At 59.4% G+C, this 14,616-nt stretch overlaps 1 protein-coding gene across 24 annotated transcripts in view; it reads left to right on the top strand.

The window, feature by feature from the left end:
• The window catches only part of Cacna1g (calcium channel, voltage-dependent, T type, alpha 1G subunit), a 57,437-nt gene that overhangs the window by 3,133 nt on the left and 39,688 nt on the right, over positions 1-14,616 (top strand). For 22 of the 24 annotated variants that reach the window (XM_005394149.2, XM_013519081.1, XM_013519078.1 and 19 more), the window contains exons 2-9: positions 4,135-4,246; positions 4,396-4,529; positions 4,869-4,966; positions 6,784-6,943; positions 7,768-8,068; positions 8,185-8,277; positions 9,774-10,557; positions 12,561-12,937. In XM_005394149.2, coding sequence (XP_005394206.1) covers positions 4,135-4,246; positions 4,396-4,529; positions 4,869-4,966; positions 6,784-6,943; positions 7,768-8,068; positions 8,185-8,277; positions 9,774-10,557; positions 12,561-12,937 — 2,059 coding nt within the window. The remainder of the gene's footprint in view (positions 1-4,134; positions 4,247-4,395; positions 4,530-4,868; positions 4,967-6,783; positions 6,944-7,767; positions 8,069-8,184; positions 8,278-9,773; positions 10,558-12,560; positions 12,938-14,616) is intronic. The other 2 variants (XM_005394154.2, XM_013519074.1) reach the window with 1 other exon arrangement.

The raw sequence follows: 14,616 nt of genomic DNA, 5'->3' as shown, positions 1-14,616 counted from the left end.
CCTCTCCGGCTGTTGTGTCACATCTGGAAGTTTGTGTAGGAGTTTCTCCAAGCTCGGAGCCCAGCGCAGCTTTTTCTCATTTGGAAATCACAGGCTGGCATTTGGGATGCCGAGAGGGGGGGGGGAGTGGGAGTGGGGGGAAGGAGCCTGCCAGGAGCAGGGGAAGGAAGGGGGAGGCCTGAATGGCAGGAGCCCTAATGGCTTCCAGAAGTGGATGTGAGTGTGTGACCGTGCGTCACCGTGTGTGTCTGAGTGTGTGCCTCGAGAAGGAGGGGCCCCCAGGAATTTCTGGAGTCTTCCTTGCTGCTGTCCCAGTGCCCCGAGTCGGCCTGCTTCTTCTACCTAGGGAGATCGCTCCCTTTGGTCCTCAGAGGAAGTAGGGTGTGTTGGGGGGTTGTTCCTGACTCCCCACAAATGCCCTCTTCCCATTTCCAATCCCCAGGTTCTGCAGACAGGATTCTGGGGAGAGGAGCTGAGCAGAATCAAGGTGGACAGAGCACCCCGTGGAGCTGTCTCTGTCCCAGGCCACCTTCCCTGTGGGTCACACACACGCCTTCCCACCCACTGAGCTCCACTGCACAGCTGAGGGACTCCCCGTCACCCCTAGTGCCAGTTGGAGCCATTCCTGGGGCTCCCCCCACGCCGGTCCTCCCATCCTTGGCTGCTCCCGCCCCGGCTCTCACCCCGCCCTGCCCGCCTTAGCCGGGATGGCGACAGACACAGTGCTCACACACGCGGACATGCGCACACGCGCACACGCACACACAGTCACAGGCGCTTGAATCAGATTTCTGGCCTATTTCCCCTCCCAAAGATTCCAGCGGCCGCGTGTCTCTGGTGTCTCCATGTCTCGAGTCTCTGTCTCGGGGTGGGGCCGGCTGCTGCCTTGCTGCTGGCTTCAGGTTTCCGTTCAGCTGGAACCTTCCTCCTCACACACCCGCCCACTGGAGCTGGAAGCCCTTGCAGGAGGGGGCTTGGCTGGGGAATCCCCCTTTCCACCAGGCAGGCGGGAGCCACCAGGCTGTATCCCTGTCCACCCTGGGGAGTCCTGAACCCGGGGCCCAGCAGGCTGTCTGTGGGGTGGGTGAGGTGAGGACCCACTCACCCTACCTCTCCAACTCTTACTAGAAGGCCAGGATTCCTGGGTCCAGGCCCATTTCCTCCTCAAGGATCGTCAGTCTCAGATTTCCAGACTCCTAGGAGGGAAGGAGGCGCTGCTGTGGGGCCTGCTTCCCTTGATCATGCCCAGAGCCCCATAGCCCTGGAGGCCCCCAGTGTGCCTCTCACCCCTCTAGCTGCCAGGCCGGGCGAGGGCTCTGTCTAGATAAAGCTCCGCAGAGAGGACGCGTTTGTGGAGATAACATGCTCTACTTCTCGCTCCCAGGAGGGAGAGGAGGAGGAGGAGGAGGGTGGAAGTAGGGTTCCTTTCCTGCCATTTCCTTTTTCTCTGCTTTTGATGGTGGGTTGTGGGGAGAAGAAAGATCCTCCCCTCTCCTGCCCCCCCTTTGGGATCCACTCCAGCCTGGACAGTCACCATAGCAACAGTAGGCATGTGACTGCACAGGTCTCTCATAGTCACTATGGCAACCAGTGTCCCCCGTTCCCTTGGTTACCATGGGGATCTGTCACATGGTTTCCCCCCAACCTGATAACCTGTGGGTCTCCCTGCTTCCCCTCCCCTGCGTGAGGAGAAGACCGCAGTCTGGGTAAGGGGAAATCATGTGTGTGTGTGTGTGGGGGGGTCTCTTTAATTACCATGGCAACAAATCCACACCGCCTGGTGACACATCCTCCTGTCATCATGGCAACAGAAGAGCATCACAGTGACATACTGCCACATTCCCAAGGAAACGAGCCCCACCCTGAAGAGGGTGAAAGACCCATCCCCATGAATTACTCCTCTATTCAGATTGTCCCAAATGTGCTTGTCCTTTGATGCCAACTTAGGGTGAAGAGGAGAGAGATGCAGCAGGCAGGATGTACCTGGCAGTGGGCTGAATGCCAACGGGACCTTGAGGAGGGGCTTTTCTGGTGAAGAGCCTCTGTGGGCAGATTCTGGCTAGGCAAAGTCCCAGTCTGAGCCTGTGTGAAGGGGGACAGGAGGGGCAGTTGCTCCAGGGTCAATTCTCCCCTTCTCCCCATGGCTACAGTCAGCCCATCACTACGGAGGACATGAATGTTGAGCTACATCTGGCTTCTGGACAGGCCAACTGACTGACTGATCGATTGGTTTGTTCGTTCATTCATTCATTCATTCACTCGTTCTCCTCGTGCCTTGATCATCTGCTCCCTGCCGGGCACGGCACTGAGCTCTGTTGGAGGGAAAGGAGGACATGGTAGAATGGCCCTGCCTGCCAGGAGCCCACAGCTCAGGCTGGGAGTCAAGTGTGCAGATGACTTCACATGGTGCAGTCAGGGCCTGGAGGGGCTCAGACAGATGTGCCTGAGCCCCTCTGCCCGGGAGAACCGCTTGTCCCTGCGTGGAGATGTCAGCTCCCCCTTGCAGAGCAGAGGAGTGGGGAGCTTGAGGAGAGTGACAAGTTCTAAAGGATAATTGTGTCCTTTCCTTTGCGAGAGGTGGCTCCCTCCCTCCCTGTCCCCCGATTCCAGAGTGACCCCTGGCTGACCCCTGTTCTGGGGAGAGATCCATTGGGCTCTGGCTGCACTCAGGAAGAGAACGCCTTTGCAGCAGCGTGCTTCCCCTTTTCCATCTGCTTACCCCCCAAACCGCAAACATTTTTTTAAAGCACTCATTCCGGTACGGGGTGGAGGTTAGGGAAATGGCAGTGTTTGGGGACTTCTGAGGTTCCAGGGACAGATGGTGGGCAGGGATGTGTGTTTGGAGGCAAAGAGTCGAGGTGACAGGAGAGGTAGAAAGAGAAAGATGGGCTATGGCTCGGACCTGCTTGGAGGGGGTTTCCGGGGCCGTGGACGTTCTTGCTGATCTCTTCACGCCCGGCCAGAACCCCCCATTCCTGAGGCAGGGCTGAAGCAGGAGACTGCGTGTGCTGCGCCCCTCTGAGTCTGGCGTGGTGAGGCAGGCAGGGGGGCTGCTGTGACCCCCCCACATCCATTCCTGGGCAGCCCCTCTCCCCCGCACCCCACCTCTGCTTGGTCTTAGACTCTTTGCTCTTCCCTCCCCTCGTCCTATTTCCCATGAGAAAAACAGGTTGCTTGGTCATTTTTCTGTCTGTCTGGGGCCTGGAACCTGCTGAGGTCCAGAGGCTGGCTTGCCTATTCTCCTGCCGACAGGCTGGACTGAGTCCCTCGGCCAGAGAAGATTCAGTATAAAGATCTCAGCCTCCACTGCTATTCTGAGCTGTGCTGGAAGGTACGAAAAGGTATGAGGGCAACGTGGCGTGTGTGGGGTGCTGCCCACGGCCCAGCGTGGGGTTTATGCCAGCACTGTGCACGGCGTGGCATGAGGCCTCCATAGTGAAGTTCCTGACCGTGTCAAGGCCGACTGAGACTTGGAGAGGTCGGGGCTGCAGACACGGGGTCCTTGTCTGCCATGTGCCAGGGTGGCCCTGGCAGCTCCTTCCATGTCCACCTGGACAGCTACAGGGTACAGAAGCTGGCATTGTAGATGGGGCACTTGGAAGCGTCTGTCTCACCCTGGCTCCTTGAGGGACTTCGGCTCTCTCTGCCTCCGTTTCCTTGGGTTCCGGGGAACCAAGTGACCCAGCCTGGGTACTTTACGTGGCTGCTGTGAGCATCTGCCATGGCATTTGTGAAAGCGCTTGGTAAACTGTAAGGCAGCCATAATCCGACTGTAGGTTTGTGTAACACTTTCGCATACATTATCTCACTTCCTTCTCACATCTACCCTGCGAGGTAGGGAGAGCAGCTCCGACTCAGCAACAAGCTCGTGGCGCCTGGCATTTCCACAAGCACGATCGATTCTGTTCCCCAAATGGCTTGTGCAAATAGTCAGGGTATTTATGACTGGTCCTCCTTTACAGATGAGGAGGCTGGGTCCGGAGGGATGAGATCACCAAGGTGAGCCAGGGCCCTCCTGTCTCACTGCGTTGCAAATCAGATGGGGCTGGGAGGTTGGCGGGCAGCAGGTGTTAGGGCGGGATGCGGGGAGCACTTCCAGTCAGCCCTGCCAGCTGTGTCCTTGACCCCTGACACCTGGTTCGAGCGGATCAGCATGCTGGTCATCCTTCTCAACTGCGTGACCCTGGGCATGTTCCGGCCATGCGAGGACATCGCCTGCGACTCCCAGCGCTGCCGGATCCTGCAGGTGAGTGTGCATGTGAGTGTGCGTGAGGGGGGCTCAGCACCCCATCTCAAAGCTTCTGATTTCCAGCTGGGGGCGTGGGACTGGGTGGGGGTGGGCATGGTCCTCCCATTCCCTCCTCAGGTTCAGCAGCCTCTCGTTCCCCACACCAGGCCTTTGATGACTTCATCTTTGCCTTCTTCGCCGTGGAAATGGTGGTGAAGATGGTGGCCTTGGGGATCTTCGGGAAGAAGTGTTACCTGGGAGACACTTGGAACCGGCTCGACTTTTTCATTGTCATCGCTGGGTGAGGGCCTGCGCTGGGGGTGGGAGGGCGATGGGTCAGATCCATGCCTTCCCTGGGGGTTTCCTGCCCGCACCCTGCTCGGGCACAGCTGTTTCCTCCCTGGCTGACCACGCAGGGCCAAGGCTGCCTGCCTGCAGCGCTCTGGCCGGCACTTCTCCGACTTCCGTAGTTTTCTTGCCTCTTTCTTGAGGGGTCTGTCCTCTTGGAGTGCCCACCCCCAGAGCTGATCTTGGGACCCTAGATGCAGGAGAGGGGGAGTCAGGGTGTTCCTCATTGGCCTCTTTTGATGCCCTGGTGGCCTCAGACTCAAAGGGCCCCCCTCTGGACCCCTCCCCGCAGGATGCTGGAGTACTCGCTGGACCTGCAGAACGTCAGCTTCTCAGCTGTCAGGACAGTCCGTGTGCTGCGCCCGCTCAGGGCCATTAACCGGGTGCCCAGTGAGTAACCCCTCGGCCCCTGGACAGAGAGCCCCAAGAGGAACTGTGGCCAGCTCAGGCCCCGCCCCTACCAAACAGTCCTCCTCCGGCCGTGGCCACACCAGGCTTGGGCAGAGAGGGCTCAGCTGGGAGCTGGGACGCTAGAGCCACACAGAGCCCCTGGCTGGGGCGCTGGGAGCGTTACCTGGGAAGACCCCTCCCCCTACTTCAGCCTGGCTTAGGTCAGAGTCTCAGAAGCATCTCAGATCACCCTTCCCGGGGGATCCGGCTGGGTAGGGACAGATGGAGAGGGTGCCAGGCGTGCAAGGGGGGGACAGGAAGTGCTAATGGCCTCTGCTGGCCAGCACAACCTCTCAGGCAGCCTGGCCATCATTGGTGAGGCCACACTGGCCACACAGACCGGGGCTTCTCTCCAGACAAGGCCGCTCCGTGCCTCTCCCTCCCGGGGCTGGCGGCTGGGTCCCCTTCCCCCTCCGCATCCCCTTCCAACTCGATGCAGCGACTGCCGGGACCATTATCTAAATTAAACCGCATGGGTTTCTGGAGCCAGGGAAGGTTTGGCAGCTCTGGTCCCCCGCCGTGCTGCCCCCTCCTGCGCTCAGGCCCCCTTTGCACCTCCCCGACCTCCGCAAGCTGCAGATGGTCCCCGCTGCGGCCCCTGGAGGGGGAGTGCGTTTCTGGGGCACCGTGCCTGACTGTGTGCCTGGCGTAGCAGCAGCCCCTGTGCTCTGCGTGTGCGTACGTGTGTGTGTGTGTGTGTGTGTGTGGTGTGTGGCTGCCTCTGGGAGGCCCAGCTGCAATGTGTGTGTGTGTGTTCTGGGGGGTAGCAGGGTGCCCCCCGTGTTAACAGGAGCCCCCAGAAGAGGGGCGTGCCCCGCCTCCACCCTGCCCCAGGTGCTGGCTGGCAGATTGATAGACCTCTTCTAACAGTCTAAGCACCGGTGTAATTCCCCTAATAAACTCAGAGGAACTGATCTCAGTTGGAATAGGAGCGGCCAAGAGGGAGGGGAGGGGGGAGGGCAGAGCCGAAGCCAGGGCTGGCGGGCTGGGGGCAGGGAGATGCAGTCACCAAGAGGGCTCAGGAGCTGCTGCGCGTGAGGCTCTGTCCTGGAGGGAGCAGGGACCATCGAGGGAGCCTTTGGGGGTCAAAGCTGAGGCCTGTCTGTCTCCCAAGGGCTCGGGGGCTCAGGGCTGTTGGACCCCAGACTTGGAGTGAGGCAGGGGACAGGATCCCCAACAGGACATGTTGTATGGGGGGGGTCACGACAGCTCTCCCCAAGGAGGGAAAAGTTGTGTCTCTTCCTGTCATGATCTGAGCATGCTGGGGCTCTCTGCCTGGGTTTCCCCAGTGACCCCAGGGTGATACTGTAGGGATCAGGTGATGTGTGCGGTGAGAGAAGGCCGTGGGAGGCGTGCGCCTGCGCTTGTGTGTTACGGAGCAGGATTTGGAAGCACAAAGCCTAAATTTAAGTCCTCGGCGCCTACATTTAGCAGCACTCATGCTGAGCGAGTCGTGCGCGTCACTGCTGTGAGCCTCAGACTTCCCGTCTGTAAATTGGGGTGATATCACCCAGTGCGTGATGAGATGAGGTCAGAAACTGCAGTTATTCTGGCCCATTGGGGGTGATGCTGTGCACAGCTTAAATGGGGGTCTCGGGGGGCTGCAGAGGCTGTCTGGGGAGTTGGAGGTGATTGTTGGTGTCCTCTCCAGCTGGAGCCAGGCTGCCTCAACTCAGAATTCCCCCATCAGCCCCACTCTGGGAGTTCGGCCTGGCCTGGTCAGCTGGGCATCCCCAGCGTGGCTTCTGCCCCCACAGGCATGCGCATCCTTGTCACGCTGCTGCTGGACACCTTGCCCATGCTGGGCAACGTCCTGCTGCTCTGCTTCTTCGTCTTCTTCATCTTCGGCATCGTCGGCGTCCAGCTGTGGGCAGGGCTGCTTCGCAACCGCTGCTTCCTGCCCGAAAATTTCAGCCTGTGAGTGGCGGACGGGGCTGGGGGTGGGTGGGTGACCTGGGAGTGACTGCAGGGCTGGGACCTCCCCTGGGCCCTGGCTTCCTGTTGCCAAGGACAGATCTGCTCTTATACCTGAGACACATCTTGTCCTCAAACTTGGCTACACATTGGAATAACTTAAGGAGCTTTAAAAGTTCCAGGTGGCTGGGTGCCCCATCCAGAGACTGAGGTTGCATTGGTCTGGAGTTCAGATTGGATACACCTATAGTGCTAGGTGTGGTGGCATACCTGCAATCCCAGCACTCTGGGATGCTGAGGCAAGAGGATCAAAAATTTCAATCCTGACTGGGCAACTTGGTAAGACCCTGTCTCAAACTTAAAAATAAAAAAAGGGCTGGGGATGTAGCTCAGTGTGAAGGTCTTGGGTTCAATCCTCAGTACAGCCAAAAAAAACTCCTCCAAAACAGAACAAAACAGGCCGGGTACGGTGGCGCATGTCTGTAATCCTAGCACCTTGGAGGCTGAAGCAGGAGGATTGCTGTGAGTTCAAGGCCAACCTGGGCAACAAAGTGAGTTCAAGGATAGCTTGGACTGCAGAGTGAAACCCTGTCTCAAAAAGGCAGAAAACAAACAAACAAACCAGACGAAACTCCTAGAGTGCAGCAAAGTTTGAAAACCACTGCTCTAAAACTTGGGCCTCAGACACCCCTGTGCATGCCCACACACTCCTGCCCTGGCCACTCCCGTCTCGCATTCAGGTCTGGCCTGCCCACCCTGTGCACCTCGGTGCTGCCTTCTTGGGTGCTCTCCACAGCCTCCTCCCTGTCGCCCCTCCCCGCCTGCAGGCCCCTGAGCGTGGACCTGGAGCCGTACTACCAGACGGAGAACGAGGACGAGAGCCCGTTCATCTGCTCGCAGCCGCGCGAGAACGGCATGCGCTCCTGCAGGAGCGTGCCCACGCTGCGCGGGGAGGGCGGCGGCGGCCCGCCCTGCGGCCTGGATTACGAGGCTTACAACAGCTCCAGCAATACCACCTGCGTCAACTGGAACCAGTACTACACCAACTGCTCGGCGGGCGAGCACAACCCCTTCAAGGGCGCCATCAACTTTGACAACATCGGCTATGCCTGGATCGCCATCTTCCAGGTAGGCCGGCGGGGGCGCTGTGCGGCCCAGGAGAGGTCGCTCTGCAGACCTGAGTCAGGGTCACGCCTCTGGACTTCGGGGGCCCAGCATCAGCCTGTCCCTCTCGGCCTCCCCAGGTCATCACGCTGGAGGGCTGGGTGGACATCATGTACTTTGTGATGGACGCGCATTCCTTCTACAACTTCATCTACTTCATCCTCCTCATCATTGTGAGTGACTCCTCTAAGCCCCGTGGGAACCGGGGATCTTAGGGACGGGGAGAAACGCTGTGTGGTCTCTTGTTCCTTCCATCTCAGAAATTCCAGGCAAAAGCAGTGGTATTTAATACTCTCTACCATTCATGGTTAATCATTTCATGGCTGATATCGCTGGTAGCTGATATTTGTTGAGCACTTACTATGCTCCAAAGGTTTGGTCACTGGGTCAAGATCTCATAGGAAGTAAGGGCTACAGCTGAGACTTCAACTCCAGGCTGCTAATTCCAAGGCCAGCCCTTGGTCCCTATCACCGACAGACCAATGATACACCCAGATGGAGGGACAGATATTGATGGGAGGAGGTTAAGATCTGCTCAGGACCAATGACAGGCACCAGATTGGTAAAGGCAGAAGGAGGCAGCTCCCAGGCCAACAGGGACAGACCCCTAGAAAGACCAGGCTGCCGGCGCACCGCCCCCTCCTCCATAACTGTCCCTGGTGTGGAAGAGAGGCTGGGCTTGGGGTAGAGCCTGCCTGGGAACCTGGTCCCACCCCCCTACCACCTTAGGGCAAGGTAGGTGCTCCAGGGAGGCCAGACTTCGCACAATCGCTGCTCTCTTCGGCCTTGCTTGGGGATGGGGTATAGACAGGGAGGTGAGGGGCCTAGTTTCCTCCCTCCCACACACCTCCGAAAAATCTTTCCGAACAGCTCTCTGGAATCACACCAGTGAAGCTAATTATCATAATTACTAGGACATGATCTAGAAAAAAAATATCTGCTTTGTCACCATAAATACTCCTTTCCATCCTTCAGGATTATGGTCCAAGCAGTGGCTGGCCTAGGGCCCTGGGGAGACTGAGGCAAGCGATGGGAGTTGCTGGTGGATGGGCAAGCTGGAGAGGCTGTTAGGCTGATCCGCGGGGTCCAGGATTAAGCTCTTTACTCTGCTGGGGGAGGGGAGGGGCACTGTGAAAGGGGTTCAGGCCAGGCCAGTGAGCCTCACTTTCAGATAAGGCCCCATGGTTCAGGAGCTCGCACAGCTAGGATTGGGGCCACAAGGGGGGGAATCCTGTGAACAGATCCCAAAGTTTCAGTCCGACTTGAATGCCCCCAACCTCCACGTGCGTCCATTTCCACAGTGTTCGCTTTCCTGTAGGAGCCAAGGGATGCTTAGAGTCTTCCCAAGTAGTTGTGTTCAGGAGCAGGAATTTGGGAGGCGACCTTGTAGGGCACCATGATAATCCATCGCAGCATCTTGGAGTTCCACAGGGTCTGGCTCAAGTCTTAGCCTTGCTCTGCTTCAGCCAAGGGATCTTGGACAATCCCTTGACCTCTCCGAGCCTCAGCTTCTTCACCGCTCAGGTGCGATTGTAAGAGCTGTCCTGAGAACGAGACGAGATCATGTTGGGGAAATCCTTGAGCCCAGCGCCTGGCCAGCAGGAAGCTCGCTGAATGTGGCGATCCGCTTTTCTTCAGGACATCTCCTCTCCCGTCCCCACCCCTACAGGTGGGCTCCTTCTTCATGATCAACCTGTGCCTGGTGGTGATTGCCACGCAGTTCTCGGAGACCAAGCAGCGGGAGAGCCAGCTGATGCGGGAGCAGCGCGTGCAGTTCCTGTCCAATGCCAGCACCCTGGCCAGCTTCTCTGAGCCGGGCAGCTGCTACGAGGAGCTGCTCAAGTACCTGGTGTACATCCTCCGCAAGGCAGCCCGCAGGCTGGCCCGGCTCTCTCGGGCCGCAGGCGTGCGGGCCGGGCTCCTGAGCAGCCCAGTGGCCCTCGGGGGTCAGGAGCCTCAGCCCAGCAGCAGCTGCTCCCGAGCACGCCGTCGGCTGTCCGTGCACCACTTGGTGCACCACCACCACCACCACCACCACCACTACCACCTGGGCAACGGGACGCTCAGGGCCCCCCGGGCCAGCCCAGAGATCCAGGACAAGGGTGCCAACGGGTCCCGCCGGCTTATGCTGCCACCACCCTCGACGCCCACCCTCGCCAGGCCCCCCCCTGGGGGTGCAGAGTCCGTGCATAGCTTCTACCATGCTGACTGCCACTTGGAGCCGGTCCGCTGCCAGGCACCCCCTCCCAGGTCCCCCTCCGAGGCCTCTGGCAGGACTGTGGGGAGCGGGAAGGTGTACCCCACTGTGCACACCAGCCCGCCACCAGAGATGCTGAAGGAGAAGGCGCTTGTAGAGGTGGTCCCCAGCTCCGGGCCCCCTACCCTCACCAGCCTCAACATCCCACCTGGGCCCTACAGCTCCATGCACAAGCTGCTAGAGACACAGAGTACAGGTGAGAGCGCCGGGCGGGGGCCCCTCGTCTGGGGACCGGGGTGGGGGCTCCCAGAGAACGAGGGGTGTGGGGTCAGGGGGACCAGGGCTGAGATTCCCATTCTGCCTCTCATGGCTGTGGCACCTTTACTAGTCCCCCCACTTCTTTGAATCCTGCTGTCTTACCTGCTAAAATGGGAGCTGTAATTCACACACCGTGATAGTGATCGGTGTCCTGTAATGTGCACCAGCGCTTGCTGCTGTGATGCTATCTGCCCGCTGATGCCTGAACGTGTGTCTGTCTGTCACGTGCCTTGCAGGCAAGAGCCCCTTGCAGCCTCCCGACGGCTCAGGGACAAGCTTGTCCCGTGTCCCCATTGTATGAATGGCGAAAGCAGGCTCGGCGGGGTTGCAGGACCTGCCCAATGTTATGTTCTTGGGGAGTGGTGGCGGCAGGGCCACCTGACTCTAAGTCCCACAAGCTGTGCTCCTTGTCACCAGGCTCAGAAGAGCAATAGCATGTCACTGTGCCCAATGTGTGCCCACTTAAGGGGGATCATGGACAAGAAGCTCATTCCCGCCTCTCAGAGAGGCCCAGGGTGAAGCAGCAAGTGCTGGAAGCTGCTGGTGCCATGGGACACCCGTGTCGTGGGTGAGACACTGGATGCTGCCTGTGGATGGGCCCCATGGGCAGGGTGGCCTCCTCAGCAGTTGTGTTCAGCGTAGCCTGAGTGAACATGAATGCTTCCTGGACCGCTTCCTTGCTTCCAGCCCAGGACTGGGGTTCCAGGAGGGACATGGCCATAGGGATCAGGGATACCGGGGAGGATGTTTTGTGGGGATGTCTTTGGGGCCAGAAGGTGTTACCAGAGAACAGAGTACAGAGTACCACCTCTCCCGCTGGCCCCCATCGCAGGTCACCCATGCGCACAAGTGTCTCCACGTCCTCTTGTGTAAAAGGCAGGGCTGGGGCCATCACTGCAGTCAGGTGTGTTTACGGGAGCCCTGCATTGTACAGATGCAGTCAGGATGGGAAAGGTTGCTTTGTGCCCAGTAGAGGCATGACTCTGAGCCTGGAGGCTCCGTAAGAACCTTTACCTGGGTGGTCTCGAGGTTTTTTTCTGTGATCAAATGGATTTAAATGATATTGGTAGCTGGGGGTGGTGGCACACACCTGTAATCCCAGCCCTTGGGAGGCTGAGGCAGGAGGATCACTATGAGTTTGAAGCCAGCCTGGGCTACATAGTGAGTTCAAGGTCAGCCTGAACTGCATATCAAGACCCTGTCTCAAAAAATAAAATAAAATAACATAAAAATAGAAGAATACTAAATGATATTGGTGTTTCAGGATAGAGCACCGTGTGTGTCCACAGCACATCTGGTGTATATAGATGTATTTGCATATATGAAGGGGTACAGTGTATGTGCACATATGATTGTACATGGATGCTGTTCATGTGTACACCCACGTCTGGTGTGTGTGTGTGCGCATGTGCTCATGGCTGTTGTCTCCTTCCTGCTCTGTATGCATGACTGTGTGTGTGTGTGTGTGTGTGTGTGACATCTGCACATTGGGCGGTGTGTGTTTGTGTACGTGTATGCTTGGGCGTGTGTGCATATATTGTGTATGAGGAGGAGTGAATGCACATGTGTGTGCTTGAGTGTGTGCACGTGGCGCCCATGTGTGTGTACACATGCCTGGTGTGTGTGGGCACAAGTGCATGTGTGTGGGTGTGAATCTTAAGGATCCCTTGAAAACTGCTACTTGTAGCAGTGTTGACGGGACCTGGCTTCCCTGGGAAAGAGAGATGGCTTAGGGTCCTTGCTGCCTAGGACAACAGGGGCTGTACAAGACCGCCGAGGACAGGGAGGCCACCTCTCTGTCTGATGCCTCAGACACTGCACAGTGACCATTGCAGGGTGTTATGGACGTTTGGGGCAATCCCCACCACTGGCCTGCTGAGTGCCTCGTACCCTGTCCCTGTCATCACCCCTGCCACCCTCACTGTCCCTCTCCCATCGCAGGCACCTGCCACAGCTCCTGCAAGTTCTCCAGCCCTTGCTCAAAGGCAGACAGTGCGGCCTGCGCTCCTGACAGCTGCCCCTACTGCGCCCGGACGGCGTCAGGAGAGCCGGAGCCCGGCGACCCGGAGATGCCAGACTCCGACAGCGAGGCCGTGTATGAGTTCACACAGGACGCCCAGCACAGCGACCTCCGAGACCCCCACAGCCGGCGGCGACGGAGCGCAGGCCTGGACGCAGAGCCCAGCCCCGTGCTGGCCTTCTGGAGGCTGATCTGTGACACCTTTCGCAAGATTGTGGACAGCAAGTACTTCGGCCGGGGGATCATGATCGCTATCCTGGTCAACACCCTCAGCATGGGCATCGAGTACCACGAGCAGGTAGGGCTGAGGGCTGGCCAGCTCCCGAAAGCCTGCTTTCCCTTGGGGCGGTGCCCGCCGCCCGCGCGATTGGTGTCTCTCCTGGGCTCCTTTCCTCTCCAAGCTGCTGGCTGCATGGCGGGGAGGAAGGGTGTGGCGTCTCTGGAGGCTGAGGCAGTGATGTCTCGAATTTCTTTTGGAGTGTGCAGTTGCCAGGCAGGGTCGGGCCTGTGGCCCAGCAGGCTTCTCGGAGGAGACAGGTTTTCTGAGAGCAGGCGATGAGCATAGCTTGTGGGGAGAGACAGGTCTCTGGAAGGATTTGGGTCTTTGGAGAAGGTGTGGGGGCTGGAGGTGCCCTAGCACTCACCTGGCTCAGTGAGAGGGGTGACTGGTTGGAGGCAGAACTGTGTTGGGGGTGTTAGTGTCAGATGAGGGACGGCTCTGTCGTCTGTCGTCACCGCGGTGTGAACCAGGGCAGCTCTGGGCAGATGAGAGCGCCGGGCATGGTGAGGTGACCTGGAGCCAGCGCATCGAGGGCTCCTTCTGAGCAGCGGGCTGTTTAGTCAGGAGAAGAGGAGGCTCAGCGGCAGGCGAGCTGTCCTCAAATATTTGAAGGGCCGTCATCGCAGGGAAGAGGAGCAGGCTGAGCCGTGAGATCTGGGCTGAGGGGAGGAGGCCATTCTTCCTCTCCGTGCTGTGCAGAGACAGAGCGCGAGGCCTGGGGCACACTGTGGACCCCGCTGCGCACACTTCACTGCTCCGCGGGGCCCAAGGCAGGATTGGCTTCCCCTCCCTCATCGTGTGTCCCTGCAGGTCACCCCCTCAGCTGGTGCCCAGGAAAGGAGGCAGACGTGGAGGCAGGTGCTCCACACTGGTCCTGCTCTCCCTCTTCTCTTGCTCTCTTCTGGGGGTTCTCACCCCCTGGGGCAGCTGGGAGGGGGCTGGGCTGCCAGAACCCACCTTCTCTGGATTGGGGCCAATACTATGCCCTCCTCGCCGCATAGGGGACAGAGGCATGAGGGGTCCGTGCCAGCACAGCGGCCTCGGAAGGGGCATCTGGGCCAGCCAGGGTCTGGCTGGGCGGTGGGATGGTGGGGAGGAGGCAGGGGGAGGAGAAGGCAGGTCGAGGCACCTGGGGCACACAGCAAGATGCTCTGAAGCCCTCTGCCTGCCCTGTGGACCTCTGCTGCTGTCGGGTGGTGCGTGCTCAGTTCCTACCCACGCTGCCCTCCCGGTTGCCATACCATCACGTGGGCACCCCTCCCTCTTGCCTCCGCAGCCCGGCACCCAGCAGCCCTCCCCCCTCCTTCCCCGTGGAGGCAGCGAGGCAGGGGGCAGGACACCGGCTGCAGAGCCAGCAGGTGGGCTCTCGTGGCCCTGCGGTGGGCGTGTTGTGTCTGGGCTGCGTGGGGCGTGGGTGTGCAGCACATGCCAGCTCTGCCAGCCTCCCGGGGAGAGGTGCTCTGTGCTGCCAGGTGGGTGGGGGAAGGTGGGACAGTGTTTTCTCCTGGGACCCAGGTAGTGGCAGCCCCTAACCTCCTGTGACCGTGCCCCCACCCCAAGCCTGAACCACAACTTCCTTCCTACCTTAGTCAGGTCCCCTCCCTGCAGGGGGCAGCTCCTCAGTGCCCTCCCCTCTTCCCCAGGAGGTGCACCCAGCTGTCCCTGCCCAGCCAGTGCTGCTGGTGGAGGCCTTGATG

Source organism: Chinchilla lanigera, unplaced genomic scaffold (assembly GCF_000276665.1).
Source record: "Chinchilla lanigera isolate Chin_1 unplaced genomic scaffold, ChiLan1.0 scaffold00050, whole genome shotgun sequence".
Taxonomy (NCBI): domain Eukaryota; kingdom Metazoa; phylum Chordata; class Mammalia; order Rodentia; family Chinchillidae; genus Chinchilla; species Chinchilla lanigera.
The sequence above is the reverse complement of the archived record's forward strand: the minus strand, read 5'-3'. Positions and strand labels throughout refer to the sequence as shown.